Raw genomic sequence first — 21,135 nt, 5'->3', positions numbered from 1 at the left:
TAGTCCTCGACCTTTCTGGGGTCTATGACATAGTTGACAACAAAATATTGCTCGAAAGATTGGAATAATTAGCATGCATATTTGGTCCTGCCCTGTCTGGGGTTCATTTATTTCTCTCCAAGATTACTCAAAAGTCAGGATCAGGTCACTACAGTCATCCACAAACCCTTTGTCCACTGGCCTTCCACTAGAATCAGTCTCCTTTGTCCTTTATGTCACAGCAAAGTAATCCAGTGCCACAGCTGCTTGAGGAGTGCCAGGCTGCTGTCCAAATGAACGCTGATGATACACAAATCCACTCCTGGATAGGCAACAGAACAAACAATCCTACCAATATTGCATTGTCTTTGGACCAAATACTCCAGTGGATGAAGCAGAGCTCTTATTGCTCAAAATGAGCTAAGACACTAAGGGCCAGATGTAGGAAGAAAACATTTTGCGGGGTGCAAATTGCGAGTACTAGCGACTCGCAATTTGCACCTCACAAAATGTTATGCAGAAAGGTGTCTCAGACACCTTCTGCGACTCGCTATGGGGTCGCAAAGACCCAACTCATAAATATTTATGAGGTGGGTCGCAGTTTGCGACCCCATAGCGAGTCTAGGCACTCACGGAGATGGTGGCCTGCTGGGGACAGCAGACCACCATGTCCGTGACTGCTTTCTTAATAAAGCAGTTTTTTTTTTTCTTTTTGCAGCCCGTTTTCCTTAAAGGAAAACGAGCTGCAACCAGAAAAAATACCAAAACCATTTGTTTCTTTTTTTTCAGAGTAGGCAGTGGTCCATAGGACCACTGCCTGCTCTGAAAAAATATTTTTGTTTGCATTCACAAAGGGGAAGGGGTCCCATGGGGACCCCTTCCCGTTTGCGAATGAGTTACCATCCACTTCAAGTGGATGGTAACTGCGAGTTGATTTGCGACCGCTTTCGCGGTCACAAATCAACTCTACATCGCGATGCGGTCGCAAATAGGAAGGGAACACCCCTTCCTATTTGCGAGTCGGAAACACATTTTGCGAGTCGGAACCGACTCGCAAAATGTGTTTCTGCATCGCGTGAGGCCTTTTGTGCCTCGCAAATGGCGTTTTTCGCCGTTTGCGAGGCGCAAAAGGCTACCTACATCTGGCCCTAGATTTTTAATAAGGTTTGATTTGGTAATTACAGTAACCACAGAGCAAACAATAACATGCAAAACCCAAACCACCCAGGGACACAGCAAAAGAAAACTAAGAAGGTTACATTCAGAAACCACGGCACTAAAATATAGTACCTACCAATCCTCATGTGCATGCTTGCCACATGTTAACCAATTCACTCGTGTCCACCCGCATCCCTGTGAACGGATAAGGGGCCAGAGGTAGCAAATTTAAAATGTGCGAGGTGCAAAGTGCGAGTCCATGCGACTCGCACTTTGCACCTCGCAAATTGGTATGCAGTACGGTGTCTCAGACACCGACTGCAACTCGCTATGGGGTCGCAATGACCCACCTCATGAATATTCATGAGGTGGGTCGCAAATTGCGGCCCCATAGCGAGTATAGGCACTCGCAAACATGGAGGCCTGCTGTCGTCAGCAGACCTCCATGTTCGTGACTGCTTTTAAATAAAGCAGTTTTTTTTTTTTTAAGTGTAGCCCGTTTTCCTTACAGGAAAACGAGCTGCACTTAAAAAAAAAAACGAAACCTTTAGTTTCGGTATTTTTTCAGGGCAGGGAGTGGTCCCTTGGACCACTCCCTGCCCTGAAAAAATATTTGTGGGTCCAGTCACAAACTGGAAGGGGTCCCACGGGGACCCCTTCCAATTTGCGAGTGGGTTACCATCCACTTGAAGTGGATGATAACTGCGATGCCATTTGCGACCGCGTATTGCATACCACTCAGACTCGCAAATAGGAAGGGAACACCCCTTCCTATTTGCGAGTCGGAAATTCATATTGCGAGTCGGTACCGACTCGCAATATGCATTTCTGCATAGCAAAGAGGCATTTGCACCTCGCAAACGGCGATTTTCGCCGTTTGCAACATGCAAATACTTTGCTACATCTGGCCCAAGGTCCTAAAAATAGCAATTACCTGGACATTAGTGGATGTGCTGTATCCTATGGTTAATCAGTTGTCATACCACATCAACTCTCTAAAGATCCCCACAGAGATTCCTCAGATGTGTTGCTACACTTCCTATAAAAACAGTCTGTCCATCTTTGACACCATCCCTTTCTTAGATGGACTTTCAGTCCTGGGCTATTAGTGCACAGACAAGAGACCACACCAAAAGCAGGATCGCTGTCACAAATGTAGAAATATGGTTTTGTGACAGTGGGATACCACTAGCGGTTATTTGTGTAAACGGAGGAACTCGTTGCCACAATGAACAAGTTACCTATATTCAGTTATCCTCTTTTCACAGATTCCTTAGAATATTCCTAGGCTTCAAACTGTATCCGGAGACTTTTTTCAGCAGTGGTCCCAGTGCACCAGTAGGTGGTGCCATTTGGCTTTGCAGTGGCTTCATGCTGCCTTGGAAGGGACTGGTTATGAAGCAGTTGAAGGTATCGTATGCTAGTGGTTTTCAGCATTACAGAAAAGCATCACATGTCGGAGGAAATGTTCACTTTCAGTAATGTGTTGAATAACCTTGTCAATATTGGTAGTATGTGTGCCACACACTACTGAATTGATGGTCAAATTCAGGAAAGGTCTTACATCCACTACTTCACAATCTTCCTGCTGCCCTATACCCATGTCTCACGCCACTGTGCTGTTATTTTTGTGAGCAGTTCTGTGTTTGTACATTTCTTGTCCTCAGTTCACATGGTAAACGTTCTTGCATGTCTCAGTGCCCTCACACGATAACTGTATGTCATCCTGTTATGTTGAGCACACTGCTGCTCTTTGTGGCTTGGTGTGTGCTTTATACATGCCCTCAAAAAAAACAGATGGAATAACCATGAGGTCAGTGTCGAAATAGACTAAAAACATAAAAAGGAAACGTGTCAAACAAAAGGTATCACCTGCACTGTTGTAAAACATTCTGAAGGAGTCGGTGTGGTGATGACCAAAGAACTGTCCAGCAATGACCTCACTGTGTTGCTGGATGATTTCCACATATCGTTTATTGAAATTTGGCCGGAACCAAGGTTTGCTTCGTTTCTTCTCGAAGACACCAGGAGGAACATGACCGACAATGTAAACCTGAAATTGAAAATGAAAGTCTTGTAGAGAAATTTCTATTCAAGCTACCTCTCTCCGTCATTGCGACGTGTAAGCATGCAGTACTGCATTACCAAGAAAAGCACTCTGCTCAAACAGGTCAACTGCAGAGGATGAGCGATGGGGGAAATACCACTGTGACTGCACAATGGGTAGTACAAATCTTGCCATACCTCTGGGTCTAGCGTCACTGTCACCTCAATGTAATCCTGAAGTACTAAAGAAAATCACTTTTGTGCCATAAATTTCCTTGGAAATAAATATATGCAAAGACACTATTCACTTCAAGTGCAATAGGCCAGCCACAAATGGTTTCCACGTATCCAATTGCAGGATATGCAGTTTTGAACTTTGACCATTAAGGGGCGGATTCAGTGCCTAACGCTGATTCTAGGCAGTCTTACTGTTTTTTCTACATAATTTTGGACCTGTGCAGTTACATTTGTACCGAATAACAGTATAAAAACAACATTTACAGTCGCTGGTGGAAAAATGAAATGCAGCATCAGAAATATAGCATCAAGGGAATGCAAAACGGGTGCACATTTGCCCACTACCCGTGCAAAATACGGTTGGCACCGATGCAAAGTGTGTTATCTTACTCATTCCTCGAAGTAAAACACAAATGAATATCTACAGGTAACACAAATCTATGATCTCACATCAAAAGACACATACAAAGGATTGTATGAATTCCATCATGTTAGATCATTAGATTGAGAGAGCGTAGTTTATATAATCTATATTAACATGAAATGTTTATGAATTAATGTGTGATGATGCCGCAAAGAAACTGTAGTAATGAATTCTGCTTAAACGTGCACTTGAAATGTGACCACGGGGAGTGGCCGCCAATGTATACTTGGACTAATAAAATGACTAATGTTTATGAATTATTATAATTGAATATGTTTTATATTAATTATTAATGATTGCGGTATTAAAATTGTGCTAAAAATCCTTGTAGGCCTTACGTTAGCATGAGCCGAAGCCTAGCTGCCTGGCTCTCATATTAAATGTATTTTTCCTAATGTGCAGTGTGCTGACTCTCAAAACGACATGACCTCTTGTTTTTCTCCAAACTAGAAGCTGAATGTAACCATAGTGGATCCGTTCTCATGAAAATTCACATTGCTTGTAGAAAATATTAGACAAAATGCAACAGTGTAGATTAGTGTAATGTACAAGGTCGTTTAAACCGGTAAAGACAATGGAGCTACTGACCAAAAGATGTGCAAAGAATTACAGAAAGATGAAATCATACCAGACGTGCTACTTCTGAAGACGTCAATCACATGGACCAATAAAATGTCTATGAAATAATATGGGGAGAAAGATTAATGACACAATCTGTTTTCTAATAGGGTAAAGATAGTGGGGTATAACCGTAAGCCAATGAAATTTTAGGGGAATGTACTACGAAAAAGGGATAAAAACCCATGACATGGGGAGCAATTTAGAATTAGGTAGGGAATGCTATTGATTTTATCCAGAAACTCTGTCACTCTGTCTGGTGACTTGTTGGTTTGTTTAAAACCATCCTCTTCCTTAGTTTGCCCATTTACACTTTGCCTCCTTATGAGGGAAGTGCCCCTTTTGCTCCAGAGCTGAGTTTTGAATGATGGCGCATAGACTGATGTCCTGAAGACGAAGACTGAACCTGAGTGCTGACCTAAACCTCGGATGGTAACTATGACTATGAAATTGTGATTTGTCTGCTTGCTTTTCCTTTCTAGGTACCAACTGCTTACTTTTGACAGAGACCATAGCTAGATGTTTTCCAAATTGGTGTTCTAAATTGTTTTGCATGAAGCCCAACATGCTAATGCTAATCAGTGGTTAGGACAGGGGTTCACAATTGACGTAAATAGACAAACGGCTGAATCTATGTTTTGTTGAACTGACACGTTGATGACACTCTGCTAAAGTTGATCTATGTACACGCCGTGTTATGTTCTGATGTTCACGATTCTTGCCTTAATGAAATCTTATCAAAGTTGCCATATCGTGACTATGCTGTTTTGTTTCTTGGTTTTGAGATTAACGCATCTGCTTTTAGAATTGTAATAAATTGGGAATAAAATTCATCAAATTCTACTAAACTGGTGTGGTTATTCATGACTGCAAGGTCATGGTGGTGTCTTGAATCGATTAATGTCTTTGACTAAAGTGAAATGCATTGTGGTAATAAATATTGATGACATTATTGACATATTGATTGACATATTGATTAGCTATCTCGTCCTAAGGTGTCTCTCAACTGGGTCAAAAGATTCATTGGCCTAAAACGAGGCCTAATGTGTAATAAATTATCATAAAGGGACACGTTAACAAGATTACCAAAGCACCAGCAACTGCGTCCATTAGAAACCATTTTCTAAGTGATCAACATACATTTTCGCCATAATTACATGTGAAATGAGATAAAATAGCTAGATTACTAACCATTAATGTGCATTACTCCAAGTTCTCTTCATCACTGTACCTACTCACTGCGGTGAGTTCTCACCTAGAAGGCTAGCAAAATAACTTGCTAGAAAACTCGTAACTAACTTGCCCATCAGAGGGGCGTGACTAAGCCATGATGGAGTGAGCAGTGTTCCATCGGATCGAATGAGCCCCCGATGCCTAGCCATCCTGCAGATTAGATGAGTCTGGGGAGTCCCACTGAACCTTGATCTATGCCCCGACTGCTTCCATGCCGTGTAAGAAACGGAGCGAGTCCGCCCGGGCCTGCCGACTGCCCAAGCCTGACTGTGGTGCCTGGGCCCTGAGTCTCAGAACATGGTGGTAGCAAGCCATATGTGAGGGCCAGGAGGACGCCGAAACTGGAGCGGCGAGAGGTGAAATGAAATGGACATGGGAGGGCTTGGGGCCGAATGCTCCCCACCGTCAGTCCTCAAGGAGTGATTCTGGGGGCCTGAGGTGAGCTGCCAGGGGACGGAACACTTTGAGAAAGGGAGAGCCGTGACAGCAGCAGGCCGGAAAACCCACATGACGAGACTGGCAGCACCTGCTGGGTTCTCTTGTGGAGCCAACAGACTAGAAGAACCACCCGGGTTCCCCTCCTCCACTCCACAGTGAGGAGGTGGACAGAGCGGCTGGTGGGGCCTACTGGAGAGGCCCAGTCGCTTCACCCCTAGGACTGGTGGTCACCTTGCAGGGGAACAGTGAAGATGGAATGATTACGGCAGAACCCTGAGTCGAGAGACAGTGCTTGCGGAGTTCAGATCACCTGGGTGCCTCGAAGGAGAGCATCACCACGCATGAAGACCGGCACTGCCGCTGCCTAAAGGGGGGCAAGAGGTGGCAATTATCTCCTGCACTGCCGGCCAAAACATTGTTTCCCCCAGTGGACCACACAGGCCTAAACAGTGAGTACTGCACACCTCTCCAGACCCCATAGAACTGAGACTTACATGCCCGTATTGCTGATACCTGGGCCTTGCGAGGTGGGGAGCTGCAGGAGGGGCCCCTGAGCAGAGACCACGTTACTGAGAGTCCCTCCTTATAATGGCTGCAGGCCTGTTTTGAAACTGGGCACCATGCTACTGGAGCCTGGGGGTCACTTTTGAAATTGACTCTCCTGACACTTGAGGGCCTGGCGAAAGGAACACCTGATCCTTGTCACTGCCTGCGCTTCTTGGAGTCAGTTGCGGACCCGCAGAGCAGCCATTTGCGCAAAGTGGAGAAGTGCTTACATGTTGTTACCCTAATGGCGACGATGGCTGGGAGGTGGCACTCCATATAGTGATCCACCTGGCCTTAGTTGAGCAAAGTGGCAGTTTCCTGGGACTTGACTACTGCTCCAGGCCAAACCTCCCCTGGGCCTGAGCAACCGGCTGGAGGGACCAGGAGAGCTACCGCCCAAAGTGGAGATCCCATTTTCCCAGCACAGTGACGACTGGTGTGAAAAGCCCACTCACAACTCAGATCATCCGAAGTGCTCTGTGACGAGGCTGAAAAGTGGTTATGGTTTGCCCCATCATCCGTTAACACCATTTCCCCATCATAACCATGGCAAAGGTGACCAAAAAGAGAGTTATGGATGCAGTAGAAGTACCATTGGATGGACTGCGGCAACTTCAGCGGAAGATGGAATGCCTGCACACCCACTGGAGCCTCCCAAGGGCTCTAGTTTACAGGACATCCTACAAGACATCACAGCTTCCAGAGAAGTACAACAGACAAAAACTAAAATGCTGGGAGCAGACCTGGGGATCCTGAAAGATGATCACTAACGACTAGCCAAACAGGTCACAACTGTAGAAAGGACAATCAAGGAGATCCCCACAGATTTAATGGCGCTACAATAGCAGCTTGTGATCATGGATGGGAAAGTCCAAGCATTAGAACTATGCATGGAAGCTGCCAAAAATAGCTTGTGGAGGAATAACATATGTGTAATAGGTCTGCCGGAACGAGTAGAAGGGAACAACTTGCTAACTTTCTTGGAAGGATGGCTGAGGCACGAAGTGGCCCCTGAAGGTCTCTCACGTTTTTATGCCCTGGAGAGAGGTCACAGTGTTCCAACATGGACCCCATTGCCAGGAGCACCTCTGCGCCCAGTGGTCACCAGACTGTTACTTTACAGAGACACTGATTATATTCTAGCTCAGGCCACACAGAAAGGTGACATTGAAGTGGACAACAGTAGAATCATGATCTTTCCAGACTTCACAAAAGAAGTGCAGATGCAACACACAACATTCCTGGAAGCAAAGAGGCCTCATCACAAGATGGGTTTGTCCTATGCCATGATGTTTCCTTACAGACTGAGAGTCAAGACACCGGACAGGGTACAATTTTTCAGGACCCTACAGGAAGTGTGGGAATGGATTGACATGCACCCAAAGGCTGGCCCCAGCCAGAGGTTCCCTTGGTGGAAAAACAGGCGAAGGGGTCTGAATCCCAGGGAAAGGAGCCCTCAAGGGTTGCCTCCCTTGGGAGAGGAGGCCGCAAGAGAACAGAAAAAGGCCATAGAGATGGTAGCGGCAATAAGCGGAAGAGGGACTAGCCTGGCCTTAACCGTGGCAGATAATATGGGCCGACACTCAAACTCGGACCATGACACTAGCTCGCTCACTTATTCAGATACTGAAATACCTAAAGAGACTCCAGGCACCACTGATGAACTGATATGGTGAGGACATGGTGATGTAACCTTTGGGTTATTTCACTGGGGGAGAGCCAGTCGGCCTAAGAAAAAGTAATATGGTGATGCTATTCTTGTCCCAAGGGCCTACGACTGCACTCTACTGAATCTACTGGGATGGGAGGGGGGCTATTGTGGGGTACTTCCGCAGGCTCACAATCCCCTCCTATTTCTCTTTGATGTGAGTACACCAGCAAACACTTGAATTTTGATTGAAAGTCTGGATGAGAGGAGTTCACCTGCTTGTCCTGGGATGTGGGAGTTCTATTGCGTGTCTGCTGGGCATCGTTTGGGGTGTTGTGTGGTGTGTCCCACTGGTGATTTCCTCACTATCCCAAACCTGGATGGTACTGTGTGAGGGTATGCTTGCAATCCAAGGGGAATTCATTGTCTTACAAAATTTTGTCCTGGAATATTAGGGGGATGCACACCATGGCCAAAAGACATAAGGTAATTTCGGATCCAAACTGATGGGGAGTTCAAATAGCGCTCCTGCAGGAGATGCATTTCATGGCCAAAGAAGGGGCAGCACTGCAACGAAGATAGCAGGGGCAAGCCTACTACACCACATAGTTGGCATATGCAGGGGCCACATTAGTGTCGTCACGGCTTGGGATTCCCTTCCAGCACACCAGGGCTTAAATTGACCCAGGGGAAAGATATGTGGCAATCACTGGCCATTTCGATGGGCAGGATATAACACTAATTAGCATTTATGCCCCAAATATAGATCAGGGTGTGCTCTTTGCTGAATTATCACACATGTTGGCCTCCCACTTAGTGGGCTCAGTTGTTATGGGAGGGGGCTTTAATTGTATTTCCGACCCTGCCCTTGACCGTTCCCACCCCCCGCTTTGTGACTCTCCTATTGTAAAAATGGCCTGAGTGGTCACTGATTGGCAAGTAAAATGGGGGCTTATCGAATATTGGTGTTGACGGCACCCGCAGGAAAAGGTCTACTCTTTTTTCTCAACAGTGCACAACCTCCATGTGTGCTAAGATGCTTTCTCTGCATCCTAGATGTTCATGGCTCCATATAGGCTACTGAACACTTATCTAGGACTACATCAGATCATAATCCAATCTAATTGACTTTGACTTGGAAGGAGGCACAACCCTGTATCCCAACGTGGAAGCTGAGGACGGAGTCCCTAGAGGACCCAGTTTTCCGGGACACCAAGGGAGGCTTTATTAGACAATATTTCTAAGATAATGCCGACTCAGCCTCATCCATTCATGTGAAATGAGATGCCTTTGAGGTCGTGCTTTGGGCAGGTGTATAGCTGAGTCGGTGGAGGTAAAAAGCACCTTACTAGCTAAAGTCTCATCATCCGAGGAGGCCTTGCGGATAGTTGAGTTAAATCGACCAGGCCAACCAGAACTGCAGACGGAGCTCTTAAAGGCTAAGGAAAATGTAGCGGAACACATGAAGCCCTTACATTGCTTGGACTATGAGGCTGACATGACCAAGGCACATGCAGAACGTGACAGCACTGGTGCACTCCTGGTCTGACTGGTGAACCATGCAAACTGGGGCTCTGTGATTCTTAAAATTGAATCCGATTCTGCACAAAGATTGTGCCGGCAGACAGACCAAATCAGGAATTCTATGCCTATTACTTTGAACTCTATAGAAGCTCACTTAACTGCTCTGAGGCTGACATTGATACTTTCCTTGCACTTGTGATGTTCCCGACATTGTCCCCTGGGGAGGCGGAAGAACTAGGCATATAGCTCACCCTGCCAGAGATTAAAATCGTGATAAAGGCCATGGCCCGGTGCAAGACGCCAGGCACTGATGGCCTCCTATTGGAGCTATATATGTCCTATGTGGAAGAACTGGCTCCTAAACTAGTACTTCTCTATAATAATACATCTAAGCATATGGGCCTGTTCTCACCCTCCACCCGCAAAGCCCTGATAATCCCCTTACTGAAGCCAGGCAAACCAGCTTATGACAAAAGGGCCTTTCGGACACTATTGGTGTTAAACATCGATGATAAGATACTTAGCAAAATTGCTCCTACTAGACTCCTAGTCCATATGCCCAAACTCATACATCTCAACCAGGTGGGCTTTATTCCTGTCCTCAATACAGCATCTAATATACGGAGACTTCTCGCCCTACTGGACGCTGACACGTACATCGTACAGAGGCGGCGATCTTTGCAGTAGACATAGAGAAGGCCTTTAATACCCTAGAATGGGTCTTTGTGTGCTGTCATGCAACGCTTTCAGTTGGGTGATGATTTTGTTCCCTGGACCAGGCTCTGATATACAGGCCCTACAGCCAGAATCCACACAGGACATTCTGTGTCCGAGGGCTATCAGGTAGGCAGAGGGACACAGCAGAGATGTCGTCTGTCACCCTTGTTATTTGCCCTGGGAATGGAGCCTTTGGCTAAATATGGAGACTGGAGAAATTGGAGAAGCTTACCGGGGTATAGAATGTGGAGGGAAGATTCACCATATCACCTTACATGCTGACAACCTCCTGATCTTCTTACATGACACAACAACAGCACTGACCGCTGCTCGCAAGCTGCTGGATCAATTTGTACTGCATTCAGGGCTGAGCGTTAATTGGCAAAAGTCACAATTGTTCCCTACAATACTGGACCATTACCCTCCGAGAGGGATAATGGGACTACAATGGGATCCCTACTGTTTATTGTACCTGGGGATGACAGTCTTCCATGACCCCACTGATTTGCTGGAGGGGAATGCTGGGAAGGCAGTACGAGATATTAAAAAGAGCATGGACTTTTGGAGTTCGCTCCCACTGTAGGTAGCGGACTGAGTCTCACTACTGAAAATTATAGTGCTCCTGAGGCTGCTCTATTATTTAGTGGTGCTACAGGTGTGGGTTCCCAAGCTATTTTTAGGGAGCTTGATACACTTATGGGTATCGGGCCACAGACAAGTAGACTCTAACTAACTTGCTATGACTGGTGAGTGACAGAGGGCTAGCTGTACCTGATTTTGAGTCCTATTATTTGGTGGCACAACACCAGTGGCTGGCGCAGTGGGTGGCAGGCAGACTGACACCCAGATGAGAGCTGAGACCCAATGTCCTGGATGCCCACAGACTGATCACGATTCTATAACCCTTAAGTGTCCAAGCGCAACGGATTCCACAGAATTCCAAGTGCTACGTTGCTGTTGGACTCGGTGTCTGCAGAAAACCTGCTCATGAGTGCTATATTCGTCGGATATACTTATGACACCCTTAGACGTGCTGCCACACGGTGGGGGGACTGGTGAGGCTTGGCGGACTGAGTAGCCGCAGCGGCATCCATAGTCGGTAATTTATTCAGGACTGAGGTACTCCTCCACTTTGAAGAATTCCGGGCGGAACATGACCTGCCTAGGGGACGCGTCTTATTACATGGAGCGGTGACAACCGCAATACGTAAGCATTGGGGCACAAGCATAGTGGAGCCACCACATCCCAAGACCTGTCAATACATTGTCACATCATCTATGACATTTAAGGCTGTAACTTGCTTATATAGAACAATAAGGTGGGGTATGCTGCTGCCCCTGAATGTTTTCCGATCCAGGTGGAAAGAAGAGCTAGGGAAGCCCATACCAGACAAGGAGTGGGCAGAAATATTTGAAAGGGTGCTCAAAGTGTTGAGAAATGCTCTCTTTAAACATATACATTTTTATGAAATACACAGGGCATATCTCACTCTGGGACATCTTAACAGATATTTTAATACATCAAGTGCCAGATGTCCGAGGTTTGGGGAGGAGGGAGCAGACTTTATACATGAGTTTTAGTCTTGCTCGATGTTTACCTCCTTTTGGGAGGAAATTACTGGTGTGCTTACTGATGTCATCAAGAGTGGTCACCTGCACCCCACAACACTTCCTCTTGAGCTAGTTTCCACACACTGCTAAAACCAAAGTCACAAGCAGGTTTCAAGGACTAGCTTGCCTTCCTGCAAAGCAAGAGATTACATGCAATTTGAAGGCTCAGAATGGCCTCTGGGAGAGAGTATGGCAAAGGGAACTTGAGCGATGGGCAGAATATGATGGATCAGTGCTGCTACAGGAGGCTAGATGTGGCCGGGGGGCAAGAGCCTGGGAAGCATTAGTGGATAGTGTGGCACACACGGATCCCTCCCCAATGGGAACACCAGGTGGGGCCCCCTAGAAGTAGACATCTCAGTGGTTGTTAGCACCCCTGTCACAATACCTATTATACAAGATGACCATGTAATAGGCCTCCAGCTCACATAACAGATTGTGAGATTCCAGGCGTGATTAGAAAAAGCGTGTCACACCTTGTTTATACCACCATCATATGTCAACATCAGCGCGCACGACAGGAGAAGGCAGGGGGGATGGTTAAATGGGGTTGCAATGTTTTAATGGTAATGGCAAGCCTACTATGATGACTATTCAAGTGATCGAAACCACCATGACTGCTTGTTGTTTCATGCCAATGAAAATCAATAAAATCTGTTTACAACAACAAAAAAAACTTGCCCATTGCGTAAAACAATCTCTGTGACATAGAACATGTTATAGGCTCAGTGTTTGTTTTCAGCATTATCTATCTGCCTAACGGTGCATGTTTCTACAACTCGAGATTGTTTCAGACCTTTCGCTGAAGGAACACTCGGGAGGGAGCCCTTAGAAATGGAATGAGGTAGCAATGGACTCTGATAAACAAAGATGACTGGCAAATAATTGGGCTAAGGTGTAAAGCTATATGGTGTAAATGTCACCACAAGGTGAGAATTCGACCCTGCAGCTATTTGGGGATTGAAATTAATTCTAATCTTACCTGGATATCTCACGTATTCTTATCACACTAGTCAATGGAACCTCTTTCCGGTTTGTGATTAAATTTAGCTGGAAACCACTGACCCACAAGGTTTCATTACAAAAGCATATAAGGCACACTTTGACACTGTGAATGCATGAGGTGCACTGCTGTGGGGCTTCACAACCTCACTGCTGTTGCTGAAGAAGGAAAGAAGGTATCTAGGGAAACTGTAATGCCTCTTCTGGCTACAACAAAGTATATCTTGCACCACAAGAGCTTACATAGGCTACAGATGATATTGTTGTTGCCCACTTCTATTTTGCACTTTGATTTGGTGCACCTAACAAACCTTTTTCACTTATGCTATTATAGAGGAAACCATAAATTACTGATGAATCCCTTAGTGTGCCTCAAATAAGATTATTTCATTTTTCTGCTTGCTGTATTCCAAATTACAGATAGGAAGTCTGAAACAGATTGTAGGATCCTCATTTCTCTAAAGAAGGTTCAAGTAGATTTTGGAACAGTAAAGAATCTTAGAGACAGTCACTGCTTGAATTAATAAGGATAAGGATGAAGAACTCAAAAAGGAACCAATATTGAAAGATAGCAAGGCTGAAAGTGAGCAGTTTTTACAACAGCGAGTACCTGGATATCAGAGGGTGACTGAATATCAGATATCACTACATGGTTTCTTACTGACTGACCAGCCAACAGTGGGGCTTCCAGCGTCAATGGTCAATAGAATCCCCTTGAAGATTAGTGATCAACATGTAACAGAATAGTTTAACTTTTCCAGCACTCAGTGAGAGACAGTTGGGAGTCAATCAGATTTTCCATCCAGATTTTCACTTTCAGTAGACACGATCTTAACAGAGCTGGGAACAGACACAGACTCACTCAGATCCAGCAGGATCTGAGTGTCATCAGCACATATTTGAAACCGCAGACCTTGGGCTGTAATTAATTGCACTAAGGGACTGGTATACATCTTCAGCAGCCAGGGGGACATAATAGATCCGTAGGTGACGCCGCATGATAGGCACACTCAGGCACAGTACTCAGTTGCTCACGGTGGCACAGTGCTAGGAGTCTGGCCTCTTTCATCTAGACATCCTCTTAAACATCCTCCAGGACATCATTACCATTTTCTAAGGAACAATAGCTGAGCTGGTATGCAGCATGCAAAATCTGCTTTGTATGGCATCTAATAACAAGCATTTGCAATGGGTTTCGCATTTGCTCAAGTTAGAGCTATCAGCGTTGTTAACTCCTAACCGGACTTTTTTTGCCACATAAACTGAAAATTAAAAGTAGAACAGTTTCATATAAGCAAGTTGGTTCACGGCCGCCATGAGCATCAGCGTGAAGAGACACACAAAAGGAAAAAAGTTTGCTCGCAGTCAACCTTATCAGCAAAAGTGCAATTAGCCATGTAACTGGAGCGATGGCCAAGGCAGTAACAAAACCTTCCCAAGGAGGGACAAACGTAAACCATTTACCAATGTCATCGAAGGGTTTTTTGAAGGGTAAGCTCACAAGCGAGTGGTGGTGTTGGGCGTGAGGTGGGCGTTGTTAAAAGCCCAGCAACATATCAACACGTCGGAAAACCAGCGCATGTGCGCTGCTATGCTCAACCAAAAAATGGTCAGAGGTGCGAGAATTCCCTGCTTGCCACTTCAGAGTTATTCAATGTAATGGTGATAGCACAGGCAACGGAGGGCCTGGTGGGGGAAGCTTACTTTCGGTAAGCTGCTCTGTGACTGACTGGGCAATCGGCGAGCACTCAGGTGCGATGATGGTGCTTTTTGGTATAAATGAGTTTCTACAGTAAATCATACTGAAAGCTGGAAAGTTGTGTCTTCTGTGTATAGGTGGATTTGGTTTTCATGGTACTGTGATGTTCAAATAGAATAAGGGTCATGTGTTTGTACCTAGCGTGAGATTATGTAATTCTTCAAATTGTTTTTTCTTTAAATGCAGTGTTCTCATGTATCTTTTTTAGGTCTGGCATTAGCCAAGACCTTTTGATTTTAATAACATAATATGTGTAATATACTTATTTATAGAGGCTTTCTGCCAGCCTTAGTCGTCACTTGGTCTGTTATTGTGTCATTTGTGTTCACTGTAGCAGACAACTCGGGGCAGTGGGACAGTTCTCTTAAGGTGTTGGCTAACTTCACTGTGAATGATGACTATCTTCCAAATTACAGAGCAGGCATGGCTCCTCCGTTAGGGCGGAGGAGAGTCGCCCCCGCCAGCAGCAGCAGCTGCAAACCTTTTATTACAAAAAGACAAACTATGTTTATTAGCGTTGTGTGTTAAAAGGGGTGGGGCCATGGTTGTGATGGGGACGGAGGGTTCACTGCGCATGTATGTTTGACCGGCTGTCTTGGCCCGGCCAAACACACATGCGCAGTAGGCTCTCTCCAGCCTGGCACTGTGTTGCCGGGCTGAAGAGAGCTTACACAGGCTCCCAGTCTGGCTCCCAGCCAATTCTGACGCTGCTCTCAGCAGCGTCAGGATTGGCCGAAGGGCAGGCTGGGAGCTTGTGCCTGTAGCGAGGAGGAGGAGCAGAGCAGTGTGGCATTCAGGTAAGTTTTTTCCTTATTTTATTTTATTTCTCCCTCATACCCCCGCCACGCACCAAGCCACCCCATCCCGGGTAAAGTAAAAGTAGTTCCTTTATGTGCTAGGGACTTCTATGGCAATGTGTGCGTTATGAGACAAAAAAATATTTTCACTTTTAGCCAATTTATTTTTGTTTTAGATTGATGAAAGCCAGCAGATTCCCCAACAATAAGGTCTTGAAAAAAACATAACAAAACGAAAATTGACAAAGCCAAAAGGCTGGTAGCCAGCGCAAGGCATATTTTCTTTATCAAGGCTTTTGGCGAGAGTACAAGTTCATGGACATTATTGCTCATATCTTGCAGATTGTGAATAAGACAGTTTTAAAGTAAATACAACAGCAGAATTTAAAGAAATAAACAGGTGTGTGTTGTTTAGGCATAGTGAGCTTTGCAGTGACCGCATTATCATAATATCAATGCTAATATTGGACAATGTGCTGCATCAAAGTGTGATGAATGCAGTCTTGACTTTCTCCATTGTAGCTATCTGCCCATATGTCAGCTCAACTCAGATAAATATGGTGTTTGTCTTGTGTTTCCTACTTATATCAACAGACAGTTCAAAAAATTACTTATAGGCTCGTGTAATGTATAGATTCTGTTCTCACTTGTTGTTCTTAGCGTTGTAACTAGCAGATCCATGGTCAATCCGAGCTCTAGGACCCTCTCAATGCATAATAAGGTCTGTTTCCAGAACATTGGAACAACATAAAATGGCTCCCACATGTGTAAATCATCAACATAGTGTATATCATCAGTCTAGTGGCACTTAGAAGTGTCTAGGTAAAGCTTTCCAAATCGCATAGAGTTGAAACATCACCTAAAACATCATTTATATGCATTCTCTATATATTGCGTACACCTTCAAGAGCTTTGCACATTCAGGATACATCTTGTATGTTTAGTTCTTATAACGCAAGGGTTTCAAAAGTTGTGGGTTCTCTTGGTCAGCATGCCTTAAAATTCTAAATCAATGTTCAGTGCTGGAGGTGGATGCATCTGAAGCAGTCTTCCCCATCTACCCAATAACTTAGCTAACATGTTTATCCTCCACAAAAGTTGCCTCGGTCTAAAATAGTGTATCCTCCTCCCTTTTTTGAAACAACCTATTGTTGGACATTGGGTAAAAATCTAAATTTTTTAAATGGGGTTAGCTGAGAGAGGAATATTGTCATCTTAAATTTTGGTATAACTGTGTCACAGTATCATATTTTTACTACGCTAGAGTACAGACAGGAACCAAGCAAGAGTCTATTTCACTAGGATCTGGGGAAAAGGTTTGAGTGAGGTAATTCAGAAACCATTAGACCAATCTTAACACTGATTTTAACTGCACTGCAAGAATGTATTAATGGAGCTCTGGAACAGCTAGAATTCCATTTTGTGTCAGTTGGCATATGACATTTTGGTCACTCTGGCTGATTTGCTAGCCCACGTAACTATAACTCTTGCCTGCAATTTTTTATGACTTCCTGTTGCACCGCTGCCCGTGGCACGAGCCAAACATTCGGCTCGGGCCGCAGCACACGGTCATAAGACGCGCCGCGCCCCCAGCCGGCTCTGTACCTTACGAGGCCCCAAATTGGGCATGGGGCCTCGTTCTTTTTTAGCGCACCGCGTGTCTAGGCAGGTCTGACCCCCCACTCACCTGTTCTTTTCTTTTCTTCTTTTTTCTGGACATCTGGTTGTGCCTTCTTTTATGTTTTTCCCCCTTTCCCATAGTACCCTTCTCTTCCCAGCATTCCTTGTTCCCTACTCTCTATGGTTCCTAGTCCATTCTGTTCTATGTGCTTTTTCCTATCTAAGATGGTGTCCTTTTACTTCCTGTTGGTCGTTTCCTGTTTTTTGGTATTTAAGGGCTGTGTTTCTTTCTCTCCTTGCGCTGCAACACTTTCTGTTTGGATGGTGTCTTCGCTCCTGCTTCCTTGTATTCCTGTGCTGGTTCTTGTCGGTTCCAGTGTATTTTCCTGTATTTTGTTCCTGCTGTTACCTATTCTTTTTGTTCCTGTTGCAGGATTCTATCTTTTTTGAGGTTTTTTCCCCCTTTCAGGGTTTTTTTCCCTCTGGCACTACTTCTGAGGGACACGGCCTGCTCTTGGCGTACCCATTGCCTGCAGCACCGTGGCTACCAGAAAGAGTTGCCCCTACTTGGGCCAAGGCCGAACATTCCAGAACAGGATCCACGCCATTCGTCTGCGGCCTCCAGGGTAAAGCAGCACGTAAGTCGTGACACTTCCATGAGGATTAGAATATGCAAAAAGTGTGCTAAATACAAAGGTACTTGGGAACAGGTTTTTTAAAAAAAACATTTGATCCTTAGTAACCAGGATATCTCCAGCCGCCTTCATTGCAGAGGCTCTTTTAGCAGACTCTACTAAGTTTGGAATCCTATGTATGTCCAGCACTCCTTTTAATTGGGTGATGTTGCCCCTCCCACAGTATCAGATTTTCAGCTTTTCTCAGATAAATCTATAAGCCTGTTCTGAAGAATAAGCTATCTCATGAGTTTCACAGATGCAGCAAGCCCTTGAATTAATATAGTTGAGACAAAATCTTTAGGCTTTTTGGAAACTGTCAGTTTCATTTAGTAACAACACAAGTATATTTGTGGTATTTTTTTATTATTTTTCATCAGGCAGAGGACAGCTGCTGTGACTAATGCCCACTTGTGATGTGTCAAACCTAAATCTAATTCACGAATACTGTTATTGTCTCTAATTCTTTGGGCAAATAACTATACTGCTAATGGAAAAATCCAAGGTGAGTGAGGATACTTTGGGTGGGTTTCCCTTCTCAGTGTTATTTGCAGAGAGGATTGTTTATTTGTCTTAGGTTTAGGTGAGGGTTCTTGGTAGTCAGCCGCTATAAATTTTGCAATATAGGGTCTGTATCCATATTTGTAGAGTTAGTGAGACGAAGTGCCAATCAATTCAGTCACAAGTTGGTTCTGCATTTAGGGAGTATGTTACGTATTGCTGTTGGTAATAGGTTGTCTCTAGAAAAGAGAGTGTTATTTTAGTCTGCTATTACCCTTATCATTTTTGTCTCCCCATAAGGAACGTGAACCCTGATGTCCTTGATTCCTCTAATATACTTTTTGTTTTCTTGACTACATAACTTATGCACCAATTACCTGTCTGCTTTACTAGCTTTGTTGTTGTACTATTGTTACGAATACAACATATTAATTTCCTCCTTCCCTGTCAAAGAGCTTTAAAATGACATCTTAATTAATGTGTTTATAAATATTGTTTGAGCCTGCTATTTTATGGTTGGCTTTTGCATCTTCTATTTCGGTTTCTACTTCAAGCTGTAGGGCAAGTACTGCTTCCTTGACAAGCACAAAAAGTTTAATAATTGTGCCCCTAGTGGCACCTTTTGCCACCTCCCATATGATTTCCCATATACTTTCATCCTACAATTTCCTATGTAGTCCCTTCCTTGACATTTTGTGCAAAATATTCCTTGATGATCTTAACATTTTTTCCCTGTAACATCCGGGCCCTAGATACTGAGTTGTTCAAATGACATTGGTAGCCAGATTGTGACTGTTCTACAGTAGTCTGCACAGTAACAATTGCTGTGTGTGATCTGATGTCAGTCTGTTACCAACAGAAGCATACTGCATACACCATGTGTGTTGTGTTGCCCGTGTCTAGAGAGGCACGGCTGATGTCGGTGGTATGAGTTCGGCTAACAAATTACACTGACACCATCAATTGGTTTTATGGTCGGGTTAGCCGGCGGACGTACACAGTTCTCACTCTCGTGGATCTTCTCCCTGACCACGCCTGCTAACCCCTGTTTATTATATACACTCGCCCCATGTGACCTCGGGGCATACCTCAGTTCACACGTTGTATGGGGGTGGAACACAGACTAACTTCACTCTGTTGAAATTCTATTACAGTGGTAGCATCTGCGACCAGTTGCGTCACTGGCGCGACACTACACATTTGAATGCTGAGCTAGTTAGGATGTAGTTCAGGCTGGAATACCCTCTATGGACAGGAGTTTAAAATGTATAGCGAATTTCTTGGAGGTGACGAGGTTGCCAGTTCTTGTATTCCATGATGAAATGCTTGGTGTCATGGTTGGTGCCACTGTCTTACTGTGAGATTTATCTTCTTGTGGATCAACCACTCGATCTGTTTCCTCCTAAGAATGGTTTGCCCTTTGAAATTTGGAGATCAGTGGAAGCATGTTGTAAAACAAAGGCTTTGGAATCCCAGTGAGCCCATATATTGAAAAATCTGTAGTGTCCTTCCCTCTCAATGTGCCCATAATGCTGATTACTCTTCTTTCCCTATCCCTGGAAATCCTCAGTATTGTATAAAGGATCGACACTTTGATACATGCATAAATTAAATACAAATGCAGGATAAATAGCCTGGATTTTAGTCTGTGTGTGGTACACTTTAAAGTGTGTTTCCAGAGCAAAAGGGTGATTTCAATCTAGTGTACATAGTATTTTACACTTCACTTTTATTTGTAGCAGGGACAGATATTTGAGGGTAAACAAAAAACAGGAAGAAGGAGAAAAATTAGATGAAATGGTTTGGTGAAAGAAGACCTACACTACTTCATTTGGCTCCGCTGAGACATTGCCATGGATAGATTTGGTAGGGGACTCATTTTTGAGTAATGAATGCTCGTATGTAGAGTTGTTAGAGTTTTCATTCTCATTTTTAGAAGTTATGTGTTAATTCTGAGTAATATGTTACAATTACGGATAACATTCCTATTGGGTGTCATTAGCACCCCTGCCAGCATTCTGGGCCTGATTTAGATTTTGCCGGACGAGTTACTCCGTCATACTGGCGACGGATATCCCGCCCCGAAATATAAATCCGATTATATCCTATGGGATTCATATTTCGGCGTATGGGATATCCGTCGCCACTGTCACGGAGTAACTCCTGCGCAAAACTCTAAATCGGGCCCTCTGTGTTGTGTTTTAGTCGGGGTGTTGCTGCTTTTTAGCCGCCACCTGTGCCTGAGACATACAGCGCTTCTGAGGCTTATTTAATGTGTGAATCCGCACTACTGGCCGATTGGCTTGCATAACCTTCCCATTACCACTCTTTTGAAAATTCTATTTTTGTGATCTGATCCAATACCGTTCCTTTTATACACCCATTACATAGTCCTGATTGCGTAGTGCTACTCATAGTTTGGCACACGATGGCGCCAAAAGACCACGCATGGTAACTTGAAGACACTATGTCACGAGAAAGCCATAATGTTACGTCAAAGAGACAGTGTATAAATATGTGCCCATATGCCTAAACTAGTTTAGCTGAGGGACGGTAGAGAATAAGCAGAGTAATATATGAAAAGTAGCAAAAGATAGATTAAA

General features: G+C 44.5%; 1 protein-coding gene across 1 annotated transcript in view; it reads right to left on the bottom strand.

Moving 5' to 3' along the window:
- Positions 1-21,135, bottom strand: part of SMPDL3B (sphingomyelin phosphodiesterase acid like 3B) — a 166,634-nt gene that overhangs the window by 55,035 nt on the left and 90,464 nt on the right. The window contains exon 6 of the mRNA XM_069225108.1: positions 3,010-3,190. Coding sequence (XP_069081209.1) covers positions 3,010-3,190 — 181 coding nt within the window. The remainder of the gene's footprint in view (positions 1-3,009; positions 3,191-21,135) is intronic.

This window comes from Pleurodeles waltl, chromosome 3_1 (genome assembly GCF_031143425.1).
Source record: "Pleurodeles waltl isolate 20211129_DDA chromosome 3_1, aPleWal1.hap1.20221129, whole genome shotgun sequence".
Classification (NCBI taxonomy): domain Eukaryota; kingdom Metazoa; phylum Chordata; class Amphibia; order Caudata; family Salamandridae; genus Pleurodeles; species Pleurodeles waltl.
Note: the sequence above shows the minus strand (reverse complement) of the source record. Positions and strands in the feature narration are given on the sequence as shown.